A 12,793-nucleotide genomic window follows, 5' to 3' on the forward strand; every position below is an offset into this window, starting at 1 on the left:
TGGGGGAAAAATTACAGTGAAACTGATAAAGCTGAGAAATAAACAAGAGCTGAGCTGTCAAAATTATACACATCCTAATTCCTTTCCCCTGGTAAGATAAATTCTAGGCTAAAGAAAGAGAACAGTAAGAATGAGTTTCGAGGCCTGTGACTGCAACACTAGGAAGGACAGAGCCAAAGACTGCAAGATCACAAGTTCTAGGCCAGGATGAACTATAGAGCGAGACCCATCTCAAAAAGTTACAGGCTGGAGACACAGCTCTGCTGTAGGGCATGCTTAAACCCTGGGTTTCATTTCGTGGGGGACTAAAGTCATTAGTCTGGCTTAAGCACAACAAGCCTAATTTAGATTATAACCTCAGTCCCTAAAGACATGTGTACAATACTCACATTATAACTCAATCCCTACAGACATGTGTACAATACCCACATTATAACCTCAATCCCTATAGACGTGTATACAATACCTATACAATACCTACGTTATAACTCAATCCCTATAGACTTGTGTACAATACCTATACAATACCTACATTATAACTCAATCCCTATAGGCGTGTGTACAATACCCACAGTATTCAATTCTCAGAACAGAATGTGTGGCTGCAGGATATGCCATCTGCCTACTTTAACTCTGCTACGTCTAATTATAAAACAACACATTACCAGAAACAACCTGTAACCGCTCACAGACATTCTTCCCATGAGCCATGTCTCTACTGTCCTTTCATTTTCATGTCAGGCTACCTAGATACATGGCTGAGATAACGGGGATGGGGTGGGGGGGATGACCAATCACAACAATTAATCTCCTGTACCTAACAAATATGCAAGAATGGACACATGATCCAGGACCAGTCGGGCACTTCCAGTAGACACTAAACAAGATCTATTTCTCTTTAGTCACAAAGCGTTAGGCATGAGGGCTCAAGGTTATCAGGGCCATGTATACTGCAGAGAGCAGAGACTAATGGCCTAACTGTGCAGTCTTTATTACTATGGCGTGCACAAGAAAAGCTCTGGCTTTCCTTATGATCATCTTAGTATGGCAAACAATAAACACCCTTCTTCCTTTAGATGACAGCTTCTTTCTCTTGTGAGGAGACTTTCTAACTTCAAACTGTTTATTCCTCGGGAAAGCAATGGCTCATCGACCAGCAGACAGGATGTGATCAATGCACTTTCTCCGCCCAGCCTTTCATCATGCAGCCTTCACACATCTCCAGATGCCTGTGTGTCCCTGGGCTTGTGTCCTAGCCGTCTTTCCTAAGCAACTCGTCACCTGTGTATTCCCATTTAATCCTGCTCTCAGACTTCCCATTTCTACTTCCCACATCCTCACTCGGCCTGAGCCCACAAATGTGGAGGTGCTGTTGGCTTTTTCCTGGTCTCTGACACTTTCCTCACCTAGCCATACTCTTCCCAGATTAACTTGGATCCAGGGGACACGCAAAATGTGCCTTTGACCCTACCAGATTCTTTTATCTTCCTTGGCTGTGGTATCTAGAAGAGCAACACCCTTGAGACAGATTAGAGGACACCCTTTCTCTGGAGCATTGACGGAGGAGTTAAATGGTGTTAGAATACTGCTAACCCACTGCAATGTTACAGCTGTCAGACTGCTGTAGGGCTGAGGATTCCAGAATCTAACCCTGCTTGAGAGCTGTTCATCTCCTGCTGTTTGTCTCTGCAACTGTTTACTGGGACTAGAATCCAGAAAAGGTAATGACTCCCATGTACCAGAGACAATGGTAGAGAAACCTGTAGCAATGCGCCCCACATGGACACCAACCCTGCAACTCTGGGTTCCAAAGGCTCTCGGGACTTTGGGGCACAGCCTGTTGGTCTTCAGTCCAGCCTTGGGCTTAGGATTTAACCAACTTCTCCATACCTATCTAGAACTGATATTGGATCAAAGCAACAAGAGCTCAGTGGAGAAAACAAAACAAATAAACCCAAAAAGAAAGGCACCATCCTAAGTTAGGGAAGGCCCGGCTGAAATGGCCGGGCTTTGTTCTAGCTCCCATTCAGGGTAGGATACGCTGCTTTACTTAGCAAGTCACGTTAGCCTAGGCTATAAATTGCAGCGTGGGCAGTCTTCAGTTCCAATGGGGCACACACAGAAGAAGAACAGCAGCTTCCCTTCACAGGTCTCCCGTGCTTCTGGGCCCTGGCTCCTAAGGAATTGTTTGCTTAGTTGTTTCTTGCTGCCCATCTGTATAGTCACTGAACTTTAACTCACTGTACTCAAATTAGTGACCAACACTGGATCTTCTAAATCAGACCCCACACAAGCAGCTTACTCTAAATAACTCTAAAAACCAAGATAATAATATCTTAAAAGATAGTTTCATTTAAAAATAGGTATATAAAACCTAAAAACTATAAACAGAACTATTGGGCAAATTATTGAAGCATCTATGTATATGTTACCTAAATATGAGAAAGATACGCAGTTTGGTGATATTTAATGAAATGTAGGAACATTAGAGCCATTCCTAGGTCAGAAAGCCACAAGTAAAAAGGTGTTAAATCGCAAGGCTGCCAAGATGGCTGGAGGGCTAATACACTTGCCACTACCACTCACCTCCCAGTAAATAATATGTAAATGCAAAGAAAAGGGAGTCTGTTTAAACATACTTTTAAAAACAAAATTAGGCCAGTAAGAGAGCTGAGTAGGTAGAAGCAAATTGCCACCAACCCTGAAGACTTGAGTCTTGTCTCTGGGGATAATATAATATAATACACACAGCAGGAGAAACCAACTCTCCAAGGTTATGCTCTGACCACCACACATACTGTAGAAGCCCTACACTTTCCCATGCACACATGCAAATAGAAGAATGGATGGATGGATGGATGGACAGACGAACGGATGATGGATGGGTGGATGGATGGACGGTCAGATGGATGGATGGATGGATGGTCAGATGGATGAGCCAGAATGTGAATCCCCGGAACCGAGGGAAATGTCCAGTGGACAATGCAGCCCACTTGTAAGTGCAGTCTCTAAACTTAGAAACAGGAACACCCAGGAGAACTGCCCAGGGAGACTAGACAGTTGGCGCTACAAATGACCATCAGTGTACTGAAGGAAGAATGAACATCTGAGAAGAAGAAAGAAGCAACCTTCAGGTCTTCATCTGGTCTCAGACAATTACAACTTATTTTACTGGTTTCTGGCTAAGTGGCTTTACAAATTTTATTAACTGCCTTTAACTACACTGTCACTCTGTGTATGTACCCCTTTAAGGGATTCCTGTGGTGCCAGAGAGATGCCAGGGGTTCTCAGCAGGTGCTGCTCTCACTGAAGACCTGAGTTCTGTCACCAGCCCCCACACTGGGTAGCTTGTAACTACGTGGAACTCCAACTCTGGTGGGGTCTGGACGCCTGCCTGAACACCCATATCCATGTGCACATATCATCCTGTGGTGGAATTATTCCATTACTCTGTGTGAAGGCGAGTCACTAGGATTGGTCTAATGAAGAGCTGAATGACCATTAGCGAGGCAGGAAGAGGTTAAGGGGGGATTTCTGGGGACAGAGAGAACTCTGGGAAAAAGAGAGGAGGAGCCGCCAGCCAGAGACAGAACAACCAGGATGGGCATAATGGAGATGAGGTAATGAGCTCATGGAAGAATGTAGATTTTAAAATATAGGTTAATTTAAGTTATAAGAGCTAGTCAGAAACAAGCTTAGGTTAAGGCCGAGTTTTCATAATTAGTAATAAGTCTCTGTCATTTTTTGTGAGCTGGCAGCCCAAAAAGAAGAGTCTATCTTATATTATCCCCCACACAATTATACACATAATTAAATAATAAAAATAAAACCTTAAAAGAGAGACATGGAAAAAAGACATATCCAAATACGAAGCCTAGAGATAAAATTAATCTAGCACTGAAAAAGAAAAAAGGCTGGAATATACATCTTATATTTGGAAGACAAAAATTCCTTAGCTTGGTTTCAGCTGAACTTTCCAAAATGTTATTAATTAAACTGAAAAACAGGTATCCTGAGATCATTCTATTATACCCATAGATCAGTGCCTCACTGGGGTATATTTGACTCAGAAATAACGATAATTTTCTTATAATTTACAAGTGGAGAAAATAACATTGATAAGCCTAGTTTAGATTGAGTTTTCTACTTCCCCAATATTAAATGTGCTGTGTCAGAAATCATTTATGTAACTATGAATCTGTTGTACAGCACACTATCTCCAAGCCAAGAAGTCACCATCCTCCTAAGTTCTGCTACTCGCCTTCCAAAGAAGCATTACAGCTGGGCTGATTAGCTGTTGGCATTCCTTCCTAGGAGGGTCAGCTGGGAGTGTCATGGGACTCTCCTCTAAGGAGTTTCCAACCAGTCTTCTCAATAGTTGGATGCAATTCTGCCCTGACCACAAGGGCCCTCAGGGATGAGTCAGAGAATCTAGGCTGGGAAGAACAGGACTGGGGTTCCATCTATGCAACCATGCAGGAGTCGTCCTCCATGGAGCTATCTCAGGGCCGCCATGCCCTGTGAGCCCAACAAACTCACTGATGGTCCAGAGTGGTGTTGGTGAAATGGAACTTTGGACTGTCGTTGTAATCTACAGAGGAACTGGGTCTCTGTCTATACCCCAAGAGAAAATTGTTGAAACACAATCTTTTTCTAGTCTAAGGCAAAAATATTTTTCAACTACATTTTATCTCAGAGAATAAAATCAACTGCACATTACACATTAGTGCCTATCTTCAATTCTTTAATATTTTCCAATGAAATTGAAAACCTAATTAATTACAAAAGAATGGAACTTGAAGCTAAACTGCATGATTAAAGCAAGTAACTTATAAAATGCATAAATCCACAAAAATGTACATTTCAATGCATAATACTAATTCCACACTATAATTAGGAACATACCTGTTCAAATGCAAACTCAAGCAAATTGAGGACGGCCTGAGCACTTTGAGATGCTCAGGGTACGCACTGGACTGGTGTCACTTATTTTGCTTTTAATCAAGTTATTAAAATTAGATGGGCAAAAACTTAATGCCATGGAAGCAACATTATTAACAGAAATTGGCAGTCTTGCCATTTAGAACTGTTCTTAAAAAGTGCACTGCCTATGACTGGAATGATTCCTTTATTATTTAAAGAAATTGTAGACTTTAGAATAACATGCTGAAATAATAAAATAAAAAGAAAACCAGAAGGGAAGATGCCATATTTTTGTCTTCACAGAAGAACTTCCTGTATGTGAAAAGTAAAGGGCTTCTACCTTCATAAAATTATTCTCACATGCTCTATGCTAGCTCAAAAAAACCAGTATTCAGGCTACTCAAGTGTAGCGGGGCTGTAGACATGCTCCCAGTCTTTTAGCACATGCCCTGCAGCCTGCTGTTAACATTGCTTACACAAGAATAAAAAGAAGACACAGGTTGCTTCTTGTTGAAAATGAAAAGCCAATGCTTTGGTCATTGTCAACTAAATTACTACACAATTTCATTAGAGACAAACTTGTGATCAGCATTGCATCTGTGGCTAAGAATACAGAAATAACAACTATAATAAGAACGGAGGCATAAGTCTTGCAGTTGTGGATGCACCTGTAGTTCAGGTGACTGAAGCAAGAGAATGGTTTGAAGTTGAGCCTTGCCTTGACAACAGAAAAAAAAAAAAATGTCATTAAGAAGAAAAACAAGAGGCAGGGAGATAATTTCTCGATTATACAAGGCAATTAAAAATGGCAGATATGCATAAATGACCATAAATTATAAATAACTTTCCAAATTCATTATTATGCAATATAAATAAAAATGATGATCGCACACACTAATACGTGTAGTATATGTTCAAAGAAATCTGATGTGAGTTAAGGCTAACTCCTCAAAATGAGAACCCATACCCAACACTGCTTGGGTGAGCAAGAACCAGAGACTAGATAGCCCAGCAACTGTTCCAATAACGATAATAATAATAACAACAACATAGCAATAAAATGACTCCTAATGACATTTTGCTACACTCATAATGCGTATATCCAGTGCCTTGCTCAGCCATCATCAGAGAAGCTTCCTCCTACAGCAGATGGGAACAAACACAGAGACCCACAGCCAGACTTGGGAACACTTATCCCTAAACAACATATCTCCATCAAATGCCTCCACACAAGGCACAAGGAACCTTGTGAAGAGGAAGCAGAAAGAGTGGAAAATCCAGAGGGGATGGACAACACTAAGAAAACAAGGCCCTCTCAACCAACATAAGCAAAGCTCACAGGAAGTCATAGAGACTAAAGCAGCATGCCCAGGGCTAGCAGGGGTCTGCATACACACAGGTCCTGTGTGTGTGTGTGTGTGTGTGTGTGTGTATGTGTGTGTGTGTACGTACATGTATATATATATGCTTCCAGTTTACTGTTTCTATGGGATTCCTGAGTGTGCAAGCACGGGAGTCTGTTTCTGGTGCCTTCTCTTAGACTCTTTTCCTTGTGTTTGTTGTGCCCAATTGCAAGAAGCCTGTTTTCTAATGAAAGACAGAAAATGAATGGATCCTAATAGGAGGAGTAGAGAGAGGGGAAACAGTAGTATCTATTATGTAAGAAAAATCTAATTTCAATTAAAGGAAAAAGAAAAGAAACACTGTAAACTAATTAAAAGCTTTAAAAATCAAATTTATTTGCCTCTCGTAGGCACCTGAGAGAGAGGATGCCTTAGTCACAAACAGTGCACTATGCCCATGGCATTTAGCATCTATAAATCTTCAAGTACACTTACAAAACATGGGAGTTCCAAAGCTAGGGAGAACTAAAGGCAGAACCCCTCTCCAAGACAAAACAACAACAATACTACAGTCCACACCAATAATTTCAAGGGGAAAATAGCCAATGTACTATTTATTACATTATATAGAGAATAATCACTAATCATGTACAACTTATTGATATTCTAACAAATCTTCTGTTTTTGACACTTACCTGTGACTGTTTTTGTTTTTACAGGGCTGCTGGCATATTCTGAGGCTTGATACGACTGCTGCTTTGCCAAGGGGGCACTTCCAGCAGAGAGCTCCTCGTCTTTCCTTCTGTTAACTGAGGGGACGAGAGGGACTGACACCACAGGCTACGGAGAGAAACAAGGTGAAAATGAAATGACTGTCTCTCTCTGTGAAGCAGTGAAAGTCAAAGACGAAACCACAAAAGACAGCATTTTATAAGCTGGGGCTGGGCTTTGTTGTAAACCACAGTATCTCTATTCTCTCTATGCCCTATGTCATGTGTAAGGAACCCCGTTTATACTCAGGGAACACCTCACGACACTACTAGAGGCTCTCCTCCATGACAGACAGAGCTGGTCCTGTCTGTCTGTGAGTTCCAGATCTATGAACTCAGTCACCTGTGGATCAGGCATATTCAGGACAGAATGCAACAATACTGAAATTACAGGGTCTTTCCTCGTGTCCCTCATTCTATACCACACTGTGGAACAACTCCAACAGCATTTTCGCTGAATTGGGCATTATTGATGCTGAAGTGTATGCCAGGATGGGATTAGGTTGGGTGGGAACACTCTGTCATTGCACGCAGGGAACTCAAGCATCACACATTTCAGCTCCTGGAACCAACAGTCTTTCAAGGACACTGAAAGACGCAACACAATAATACAGTAGTTTAATTTGTATGTTAATAAGAGGTTAACAAAAATAAAAGAACGTAACAACAATGCTGCAAAAACCATTAATTAAGGCTTCTGAATGATTTATTTCTGAAATTTTCTACATAGTATTTTCAGATGAAGGTTGAGAATTCTGTGTGAAAACCTAGCATAGATTGCAATGAGAAATATAAACAATACCGGGGGATCATATCAACTCTGAAATTGCTGATGTGAATGTGACAGCTAGGAACCGATGTTATTGGGAGTGGGGGATGACTACAGGTTACGTGAAAGAAAGTCTGTGAATTCTACTGGGTCTGAAGTGATGAGCAGGGAGCACCACAGAGTGCAGGCGAGGGCTGGAAAGCATTGAGCATCTACACTGAACCCACGAGTGCAGAGCTGGACAATGAAGCAGCTGCTGCTCCTTTATTCAGTGACATTAAGTCTGAGGTCACTGCCAGCACTGGCCAATGCAAGCCGGACAGTGATGGCCAATGCAAGCCAGACAGTGACATCCAGTGCAAGCCTGACTGACAGTGACATCCAGTGCAAGCCTGACTGACAGGGACATCCAGTGCGAGCCTGACAGAGATGTCCAATGTGAGCCTGACTGACAGAGACGTCCAGTGCGAGCCTGACTGACAGTGACGTCCAGTGTGAGTCTGACAGAGACGTCCAGTGGGAGCCTGACAATGATGTCCAGTGCAAGCTGGACAGAATCAAAGATCCATGCTGAACCTCATGGAAAAGAATCAGCAAACACCAGGCACTGACCACAGCTGAGGAGGAACGTCCAGCTGGGAAACAAGGGATGACAGCTGTGGCAAGCTTGGTGTTTGGTGTAAGACAGTGTGTGTGGCTGGTGTAGTGTGATTCTCACAGTAACAACAGAGTTTCACAGATCATGGACACAGAAAAATGGAATCTGTCCTGAGAATGAGAGAAGAACTGAAAGCAAAAACAAACATTTGGACCTGATAATAACAATACAGTTCAGACTATGTCAGTTACATTTACCATCTATTTAACTCTTTCAGTACTTAAGCAGGCATGGTGGCACATGCCTGTGACTCAGCACTAGGGACATTAAGGCAGGAGAACGGCGTTCTAGGCCAGTGACCTAATGGACCCATCGAGCGCTGCCCATCATTTACTCACCTGTGAGAAAATGAAACAGTCTGAGAATTATAACCATATTAAGGATTAAAATGAATATGTTTCTAAAACTAACAAAACAGACTAAATTCTAGAGGAAAGGAAGAAATATAGTAACACTGAAAGAAGTCACAGTAGTAGGCATGCCCCACAACAAAGAACAAAACCATCCTTCGGCAGATTGAACTTCAGTACACTTGACATGGTACAATCCTTTAGAAACTGTGCCAAGACCACAGTGCAGCAAATGTTCTCAGATCCAGAAATGTTCATAACAGTTGCACGCAGCTCCTCGCTGCCCTGCAGCATGGAGTCGCAGTTACCAGTACCAAGGACTCCCAGACAAAAGCTTTTAAGAACTGGGTTCCAATTTTGGCTCGTGCCTAGAACAGTTTACTCTAGCCCAGAATCCTCTTTGCCATGAGAATCACTTCTTTGTCTCTGCCCAAACATTCAGGAAGGAACAAGCTTCTCTGTGGGCCTTGCTCCCGTGGTGCACAATGTAACACAGCCCTTCTTCTCACAGGCCATCTGCTTATGAAAATTTCCTCTTGTCTTCACTGAATACTGGACGCAGGCACAGCCATGACCAAAACGGCCCTTTCCGTACTCTCTGACAGTCTCAAATGAACCAAATGTCCTAGAGGGAGGGGTGCTTTTAGTGATAACATTTTTCTAACCTTGGTGTCTGTCAGGCAGATACTTGTAAAGAGTAAGACAGGTGAACATGGTGTAGACACTGAGACGAGACAAAGGAAGCAGAAGGTTCTCAGGAATGGCGCATGTGTGCGGGACCTGTAAGGCAGCTAGGAATGTGGTAGAACAGGTCACAGCACGATGAGGACACAGGGTGTTAACCCAACAGAAAAACAACAACAACAACATGTGCCCTGGATTGCACAGATTAATCTTACATGAGTATAGAATCCATTTGTCTCCTATTAATAACATTAGTTTATTAAGAGAAAATAATAACAAAATTGTCTCCAGTAGAACACTGTGAAATTACACCCGTTTACGGATAAACACGATCCAGTATGGAAATACATCTGACCCCACAAGGAGAAAAATTTGCTATTTACTAACACTAGTTAGTGCAGACAGAATCCTCAGAGACGTCACTTCCTTTAAAATGAGAACAGTAAAGGTCTGTCAGAGTTACACTGACATATCCTAACAGCACATTCCATTTAATGATTCCAGAAACTACAATGATCTATTCTTCCTTTGTAATCCACATTCTTTTAAGTGAATACATATCAGAACCATGTCAGTTTTTGTACGAACTATCAAATTGCCAGGGTTAAAGTTCAAAGCACGTTTATTAAATAATTCCAAAGGTACATGACAATAAATTAGGACGGACCATATTGGTCTTGCTAATCTTTCAGCTTTATAAGCAAGTATGTAGAAAGTTACTTCCAACAGTCAAACTATGTTGAACACAATTTCTTATAAATAAAATTACAGAACTTTGAAAGGCATAAAATGGGGCCTAAAGAAATTCTAACACATAAATAACAGCAGCAGCATCTAACCCCAGTCACTACCAGCAGCAGCATCTAAGTCCATGACATAACTGCATCACCTAATCTGAGTCATTAACAGCAATCATCTAATTCCACACAAAAGAAGAAATGATGGACTTGCTAAAATAAAAATGTACAGAACCACTCACCTGTTGCATGTGTCTACTTGTCCGTTTCTGTGGTTGATAGATGACCCATGTGTACAGTACCGGGTCAATGTTAACTGCTAGTCCCTGTACACTACAGAGAAATACAGCACCTAAAACAAAAGATTTGAGAATTACTGCAATTCCACGTACAGAAATGACAAGCTGCAAGAGAGAAGGAAAGTAATAAATACAGTGAGGATGTCAAGCCTGCACTCACTGTGAAATGATGCAAGCACTTCAGGAAAAAGCACAGCTCTGCTTTTTGTAAAGGATATAGTTACCAACGACCTATTCCTAAGTACTCACCAGAGAAACAAGACAGAACAAAAAACAAATGACAGGCACAATTTGTCTAATAAGAGATAACCCTACCAGAAATTATGGGAGAAATGGCTTAGGCCAAAAGAAAACTATACTAGACAGAAACCCAACTGAGGATCAAGAAACCCAGCACTGGGAAACAAGTGCTGCTTTTACTAATAAATACACAAATAACAGTCATTTCCAAATGTCATTCAGATCCCTTTTGTCTTTTTACAGCAGGAACAATACAAACTGGCGCTCTTCTGTGTGAGAGGTAAGAAAGGGAAGAATGAAGAGTGAGCGGGTGGGAACGACGGGAAGCAGCAGGGCCACGGGGGAGTTTTACAAGCACAGAGAACTCAGGAGTTTTACAAGCACAGAGAACTCATCATTGTTGCTGTCCAGTAATCAGACATCCAGTAATGCTGACTAAACACTAGAGTATGTAGAAATGCATTGCCTTTCTCCAGGCCCCGGTTCTACGCATCCTCCACCACACAGCCTTCCCAACATGGTTCTCTGGCTGACTAAGAGACTACACATTATCTGGTTCGTCTTGGTCACTGAGAACTCGGCTTTCTCAAGGAAGGTAAGAATGTTGCCAGTTAACCGGGATGACAGAGGTGCCGAAGGGTGCTTTGGGAAACAGTAACAAAGGAACGCTATGAATGTGGCCACATAAAGTCAACAACAACCTCTAACATCATCAGTCTTTTTATTTGCAATTTTTTCTAACCCAGCACATTGTCAAGAGTTGGAACCCCTCCCTCCCCACGCCCCCACCCCCACACACACTGTACCACATTAATGGCATGTGTCCCTTAGTCTTGAATTCAAAGTCACACAGTGTGGACTGAACATGTATTGCTAGGTTGCGTGTGCGCGCGCCAGTGTGCGCACACGCATATGTCAGAGAGATAAAATTCATACGTGTGCTTCCCTGCTGATACTTTTGCCAACCAGCTCAAGACGTAATCTAACTGGGTTTTAGAAACTACCAAGTTAATAGTCAATCCCTTGCATCTAATTCACACTATTTTATGATTTCACACTATAATAATACAGTAACAGCATATAATCTTGATGTATATATACAATTTCCCATATCTGGGCAAAATTTCAAATGCACAGAATAAAATGCCATACGCATGTGTTTTGATTTATAGATTCATGTAGGAAGTCTAATAAAATTGTGTATGATGCTTGGTCTGTGCACATGTTCACGAATGTCTACACAAATATGGGTACCATGAGCCCAGGTGTGTGGAGGCCAAAGGCTGCCCTGGGTATCTTCCTCAATCATATCCCACCTTATTTTTGAGACAACAATTCTCTGGACTTCAATTCTGCTAGACTAACTGGACATCAAGTCCCAGGGATCGTTTGGTCTCCACCTACTCAGGACTGTGTTTGTGTGTAAGGGCCACGGCACGCGTCTTCTTGTACAGGTGCTAAGGATCCAAACTCACAACCCCATGTTAAAGTTGTTACGGTAATTCTTTCTGCCAAAAGCCGCCGAATCCCACTGCCACGTGTGCACTCTACGCCAGCTGCCCGCCTGAGTTAGGGCCCCAATTAATGCACAGAGAGACTTGTATTAGGTTCAAAGCTGCTTGGCCAATGACTAGGATTCTCATCTGTTAGCTCAGTCTTAATTATCATAAACCTATATATTTTATAAGAATTATCTTATAGAGGATGCCTTTCACTGGCACCTTCTCTTGCCAGTGGCTCACAGGGCACCGCTGGAGGAGGAAGGGGAAAAGGGACACTGCCTGTTTCTCCTTTCTTAAATATGAGTCTCCTTGCTGTGTCACTTCCTGCCTGGAACACCACTTCTCTACTACATTTCCCAGAATCCTCTTTGACTCCTAGTTCTGCCTAACTTGCTGCCATTGGCCAAACAGTATTTTATTCAACAATCAATAAGATAAACATACACAGAAGTACATTCCCCATCATAAAGTAGCAATCTTTTTAATACAAACTTATCCATCTGTCTAGCTCAGAAATA

At 42.0% G+C, this 12,793-nt stretch overlaps 1 protein-coding gene across 7 annotated transcripts in view; it reads right to left on the reverse strand.

Moving 5' to 3' along the window:
• LOC100763509 (vacuolar protein sorting-associated protein 13B) overlaps nucleotides 1-12,793 on the reverse strand; it is a 437,125-nt gene that overhangs the window by 279,483 nt on the left and 144,849 nt on the right. For 6 of the 7 annotated variants that reach the window (XM_027431500.2, XM_035449622.1, XM_027431502.2 and 3 more), the window contains 2 exons: nucleotides 10,477-10,586; nucleotides 6,962-7,106 (listed from right to left, as the gene is read on the reverse strand). In XM_027431500.2, coding sequence (XP_027287301.1) covers nucleotides 6,962-7,106; nucleotides 10,477-10,586 — 255 coding nt within the window. Of the gene's footprint in view, nucleotides 1-6,961; nucleotides 7,107-7,789; nucleotides 9,605-10,476; nucleotides 10,587-12,793 lie in introns of those variants that run through there. The other variant, XM_027431505.2, reaches the window with a different exon arrangement.

Source organism: Cricetulus griseus, chromosome 10 (genome assembly GCF_003668045.3).
Source record: "Cricetulus griseus strain 17A/GY chromosome 10, alternate assembly CriGri-PICRH-1.0, whole genome shotgun sequence".
Lineage (NCBI taxonomy): Eukaryota > Metazoa > Chordata > Mammalia > Rodentia > Cricetidae > Cricetulus > Cricetulus griseus.